Raw genomic sequence first — 6,138 nt, forward strand, 5'->3', positions numbered from 1 at the left:
CGGGAGGGGCGGCCCGCTAGGCGCCATTGGCTGGGGTGGCGCCGGCGTCCCTCTGATTGGCCGGCGCTTGGCCGAAGCCCCGCCCCCGCCGGCAGGGGAGGTGGCGAGCCCGCGGGTAGCATGGAGGCCGCGGTGTCCGACGTGGGGGTCTGCAACCTGGCCTACGCCGGGCGCCTGGAGGAGCTGCGGGCCCAGCTGCTGCGCGACAGGGCCCTGGCCACCAAGGCCGACCAGGTCAGCCGGGCGCGGCCCTCCCTGCCCGCCGGGGCGAGGGCGGGCGGCCTGCGGGGCCGGGCCCCGCGGGGCGGCTCCTGTCAGCCGCCTTCCCGCCGGCCGCTCACCGCCCCTCTCCCTCCTTCCCTCAGGACAACCGGACTGCGCTGCACTGGGCCTGCTCGGCGGGACACACGGACGTCGCCGACCTCCTCCTGGGCCTCGGCGTGCCCGTGAACGACAAGGACGATGTGAGTGTGGCAGCCCCGCCGGCGTCCCGCCCCGGGCCGGCCCGGGGCGCTGGGGGGCCGGGGCCGGGCTGTGCGCCCCTGTGCGCGGGGAGCTGCGCCGCGCAGTTTCTCTGCGGACCCTTTGGCCGTCACGGCTGGAGCCGCTGCAGTGCCCCGGCGGCGGGCGCTGGTCGCAGCCTGCCTTTTCCTCCTCCGCCGCCCGGCGCTCCGTGTGTCCCGGGCCGTGCCTGGGAGGCTGTGGGAAGCCCACAGGGCTGTGTGTGCGCAAGGAAACGAGCTGAAGTTATCCCACTGGCCGTGTGAACCGAGGGGGTAGTGAGCCTTGGTGAGCCTCGCTTATTGTCAAGGAATTGTAGGAGAACTGTTCTGAACAAAGTTGCAAAACCGGGGGTGTGCAGATGGTGGTTGGGGGGGCTTCACGTTCCTGTTATCTCGGTGTGATCCTGTTAAATACGTTGTGCCAAATCATGGGGTGCTCTGAGGATTTCTCATTATTGGGGAAGGCACAGGTTCGGTGCATTCACAGTTGGAAAAGAGATGGTCTGTTATGGTTCTGGAGGACGGGTTGAAATAATTATATCCATTATAAAGCATCCTTAAAGAAGGAAATGTTGTCCCATCAGTTTAATTACCATCAGTTTAATTAGACATTAGGATATAGAAAAGATGGTGCAAACTTTTGGAGACCTTTTTTTTCCTCCAGTCTTTACTTGTTCTTAAAAAGGCACTACTGTTAATTCTGCAATTAACAGGGTCAAAGTGCCCTGCAAGATACCGTGCATAACAGAAGTGATTTCTGGCATTTAACTGGCAGCTTTCATAAAGTACTGAATGCAGGCATGTCAGAGGATGTAAGACTTGGCTCTCTGGTGATAATCAATAATGTTTAGCTTTACAGTTACAAAAACATGTGCAGTACGAGTAGCCAAGTCTGTGTTGGGTTGTTTTGTCATGTTTTTTTCCTGAAACTCCTGATTCGAATGATGTGTGGGGTTTTTTCTTGCCTCTGTAGGCTGGTTGGACTCCCTTACATATTGCTGCTTCGGCAGGCCGTGATGAAATTGTGAAAGCCCTCATTGCCAAGGGTGCTCATGTAAATGCTGTCAATCAGAACGGCTGTACGCCCCTGCATTATGCAGCCTCCAAAAATAAGCAAGAGGTATGTTTGCCTAAGCTACTGAAGGTGGTGTTGCTCTTGGAAGAAGTATGTAGTTATATTAACTTTACCTCCTCCTTCCCTGCTCCTTTCGCTTTCTACATATTCAGATCGCGATCATGCTTTTAGAAAACGGAGCTGATCCGGATGCAAGAGATCATTTTGAATCCACCCCATTACACAGAGCAGCTGCCAAAGGAAACCTCAAAATGGTACAGATCCTTCTGCAGCACAATGCATCTGTTAATATACGGGACTCTGAAGGGAATACTCCTCTGTAAGTAATTTTTCATTTTTACTTTGCTTAATATAGCATAATCTTTGTGAAATGAAACTCCATTACTTCAGTTTCTTTTTTTTTTATTTCTCATTGCCTCAAAATACTCCCTTGCTTCACACCCCTATGTAATTTAAAAGGATTTGAGAAAATCAGACTCAATATTTTGCCTGTGTCTGTATGTACATACTCTAATTTGTGTTACTACATCTACTTAAAAAGTGTAGAACACCTTTTGTAATAATTTGGAATATGTTCCGTTGCCACTAGAGGGTAGAAAGTGAGCTAATGACTTCAAAATCGGAGGAAACTGGTCTTGCAGGCTGGCCTACTCTGTGATGCCAAGCAAAAGCTAATTTTGGAAGCTTCTCTTCACCTCTCTAAGGAAAATAAGTTGCAGTTTAAGTCCAGTCCGTCCAGTGTTTGATATTACCTTAGAGATCAGTTTGAATCTGTAAGGGTAAAACCTTAACTGCTTTGAAGTTGGTGACAAAACTCTGCCTTGTCTACCGTGGAATCAAGATTGTGCTGTGAATAAGATCAGGCAGTATGTCTTAGCTGTACATTGCCCTGGAACAGATATGTTTATTTTCTAAGATACAGTGCCAAATGGAGAAAAGCGCTTGCTGCATTTGCAATAACTCTTTACATCAGATTATTTTTAAGCATTGTACGATTTAGTTTATCGCTTCCAATTCAAATAGAGATGACCATTTTCCCATTTCACTGTGGATTATGTGCTTCTTAGCTTTGCTGACTGCAGAGCCAAATCCTAATCTAAAGAAGCATCTAAATGTTGCGAGGATAATAGCAGGAAGAACGTTCTTGAGGTGCTTAACAACAACAGAGTGACTGGACAACAAGCTTTGGAATCTGTGTAGGTAGTTGCTTGCGTGTGGTTTTGTTGTTCTAGGATGCATCTTCCCCCCCCCTCCCCAGCATTCATGCTGTCATTTTGGCAAGGCATAATTACTGCCCTTTACAGGCTTGGACTGTTCAATGGTGGCTGTGGGTTTCTTGTTCTTATTACAGTCACTTAGCCTGCGATGAAGAGAGAGTGGAGGAGGCAAAGCTGCTGGTGTCTCACGGTGCAAGTATTCACATTGAGAATAAAGAAGAACTGACCCCACTGAAAGTGGCAAAGGGGGGCCTGGGAGCCATGCTTAAAAGAATGGTGGAAGGCTAGTGGGGACTTCTGACTTGAGTCTCTTTCCTGTTGCACTTGTATTTAAGACTGCAAACTTCATATTTTGATAGTTCAACTAGGATGTCATATGTGGACATCAGCATGGTAATAAAATGTGTGTATCTAGTTTTCCTTCAAGTACAGTGCCAAAACAACTGTTTGTACTTCTTGTTAATTAAACAGTTCACTGACTTTAAAGTATTTTTCAATATCTTGCAGTTCTTTCAGTTTACACTATGAGCTGTATAAATGTGGTCATTCCCTCGATTTCAGAACCTAGTTTAGGATTATTTCTTTCAAGCAACAGGACCAAAAAATGCTTTAACCATTTAAAGTCATTTTTCTTTCAGAAGCTTGTTCTAGAGTCTTTGTTTTTTCCTTTAGCCTTTGTGATTTGTGTGTGGATTTTTGTTTGGTCTTTTTGTGGGTACTGATTCTTGTCCTTCAGGTGATTCTAAGCTACACCTCTCCCTTTGTGGAATGCAGTTTGCTCAGTTACGTAGATGATGGTACCCACTTCTGTTCTTCTTAGTCTGTTCAAGTGAGCTCTTGAGTGTTTAAAGCTTTTCTGTTGTTATCTATTGCTACCTTGTTTCTTTGAATCTTTAAATATCCCTATTTGATGAAGTGCACTGGACTGCTTGTGGAACGCAGGTGCAGTGTCAGGGTTACCTCAGCAAATACACCTTGTATAATGGATGCTTCTGCATACTTCTCTGAGATGTACTTTGTATCTAATTTTATTTCCTCTTGCTCCTTCTGTAGACTTCTTTCTCTGTTCTGTTTGGCTTCCATTATGTAGCACTGACACTTGCAGTTTACCATCTTACTTTATAACAGAAGACTGGTTTAATCTATTGACTCATAGCAAATCCTGCTATTGAGTTATTAGAAGGCAGAGCTAATGAGACCGAGTCTGAAAAGTGACCTTCTGTTCTGCTGTTGGTAAGATCACTTCTCACACTAGTAGGATAGATTTCCCCTTTCTGAACAATTGATGCTGATGAAATTCTGTGAAATAAAGAACTTTCCTAAAAAGCGGTCTTTGGTGTTATAAAACTTTATTAAACTTACACGTAACAAACCCAATATTTTCTACATAGCTTGTATGCTTGGGATGTGGACAAGTCAGATGAAACCCTGCCATCGGTTACACAGTATGGAAATAGAGCGTGTTTGTTCTTCAGCTGCAAGGAGAGGTTGAAATAGAAGATGACAGTTTCTACAGCTTGACTTGTAGGGATTAAGGTAACACCATTTATTTCAATAAGCAAGACAGAAGCTTCCAACCAAACCAATATCTTCACCAAGTACCTTAAGTCTATCCTGGAATGCAAAATGCAGGTTAAATTTCACTGAGAGCACCTGTTGAGAGCAGGAGGTGTAACTTGCCTGGACAGTAAGCTCTGGCCATGCATACCTTGCTTGAAGGCGGAACCTGACTGAGTAAATGTTTCTTCTGTACTGTGCAGGCACTGTTGAAAACTTGAACGGAGAAAAAGTTAGAATTCAGTGTTCATCCTTGATCTTTGTATAGCAAAAAACTCTGCCACAGTTCTGTAGCTTTGTAAATCCACTTCCCTAGGAGATGGTGGCTTGAATGTTGGCTTAATATCTGGTTTCCATATTAATGATCCCTACTCCCTCAGGAGAAGATAAATGGGCCATGCAGCAAAGACTGTTGGAACATCTGAGGCAAATTCTGAAAAATGTTTCTCCATCCTGCATAGCTCTGCAGGGTTTTTGAGCTACAGACCATGGATCAATACCTAATTTGGCTTGTGCTTTGCCAAGAGCATCAGCGGAAAACTAGGAACAGTGCCCCATCCTTTTTAATAAACTATTTTACATGAGAGAAGCTTCATAATGAGAAAAAACATCTGCCAGAAGGCTTACAAAAATATCTCCGTATTGTTAAGAAACTCCAAAGAAATGTTCTTTTCCTTGCCTTCCTCCTCACCCCCAGCAATCACTTTGCTTCTTGTTTTTGCTTTTGGGTTTTTTTTTTTAATTCTGTCCATTGCACACCAGTGGTTACAAGTATGAGAGGAATTACTAGTCTAGAACTTGTGTTCAAGTTTTCTTACTTTTTAGATAAAAACATTAACAAAACGAGCAATTTGTACTTTTTTTAGCAAAGGTAAGACCTGTAAGATTGTATTAGCTATAGAAGGTAATTATAATGTCACCAGCGTAAGCTCCTATTTTACTGTAGCAAGTTATATAAGGAATACATGCAGAGAAATTTGTGGAGGTGAGAGTAAGGAAAGATTAAAAAAATCACATAATGACCACATGATATGTTCCCTTCTTCAATCACAGTAGTGCTGTTGCAGAGTTGTGAAAGTTAGAAAGCTATTGCAGTAAGGAAAATGCAACTAAGACATACATACAGGAGATGACTTTAGAAGAACTAGTACAGCTGCAGCAGCGTCGTGAAGAAAGTTGTTTATATTTTTCTGCAAAGGGCAAGAGTAAAAGAATGCCTAGAAATGTCAGGGAAGAAATTATTTAAAGTTAATGCCACTGTCATCCAAGTCGTGGGCTCCCTTGGACCAGTAATTGATTTGAATTATCTTATTAGGAGACACCTTTGGTAAAAAATGGCACCCAAACAGGAGCAGGTAGTACTTATACTTCTGCTGTTACTGAACATGCTTAACTTTGTCATTTTGCATGCTTAACAAAATTTTGGGTGTGAATATCAGAAGTTTTCAGGAAGCTGCTAAACCTAGATTGAAGGCTGTGAGTTTGCAGATTTGGCTTAGTGCTATTGCCACAAGGGTCAGTAAGAGAGATGCCTGATCAAGAAGAGACTTCCGTACAGGTCATGACTTAAGTTTTTCCCTGGATATTTTGAGGAGCAAGGGGTGTGAGGATCCACTCATAGAATATGGCAGTGTTGGTATTAGTAAGGGTTTGACCCTCACAATCTGGTACGAGCAGTTTTTAGCTAAAACAATATTGTAAGAAGACTGTAATTGTTCTTTTACTCCGAAATAAGGCTAAACAATGGACGCAGATATCAAAGGCAAGTATCTGAAAGCCAGAAAAC

General features: G+C 44.2%; 1 protein-coding gene across 3 annotated transcripts in view; it reads left to right on the plus strand.

Moving 5' to 3' along the window:
- The first annotated feature begins 77 nt into the window (after positions 1–77).
- The window catches only part of PSMD10 (proteasome 26S subunit, non-ATPase 10), a 60,159-nt gene continuing 54,098 nt past the window's right edge, over positions 78–6,138 (plus strand). Inside the window, exons 1-6 of one of the 3 annotated variants that reach the window (XR_005830922.1) lie at positions 78–234; positions 366–464; positions 1,477–1,623; positions 1,731–1,897; positions 2,646–2,774; positions 2,930–3,046. Coding sequence is in view for 2 of the 3 variants with exons in the window: in XM_040614250.1 (XP_040470184.1) it covers positions 121–234; positions 366–464; positions 1,477–1,623; positions 1,731–1,897; positions 2,930–3,083 (681 nt within the window). In the remaining variant the exon portion in view is untranslated. Of the gene's footprint in view, positions 235–365; positions 465–1,476; positions 1,624–1,730; positions 1,898–2,645; positions 2,775–2,929; positions 3,282–6,138 lie in introns of those variants that run through there. The other 2 variants (XM_040614250.1, XM_040614251.1) reach the window with 2 other exon arrangements.

The sequence above is a fragment of the Falco naumanni genome, chromosome 14, assembly GCF_017639655.2.
Source record: "Falco naumanni isolate bFalNau1 chromosome 14, bFalNau1.pat, whole genome shotgun sequence".
Taxonomy (NCBI): Eukaryota; Metazoa; Chordata; class Aves; order Falconiformes; family Falconidae; genus Falco; species Falco naumanni.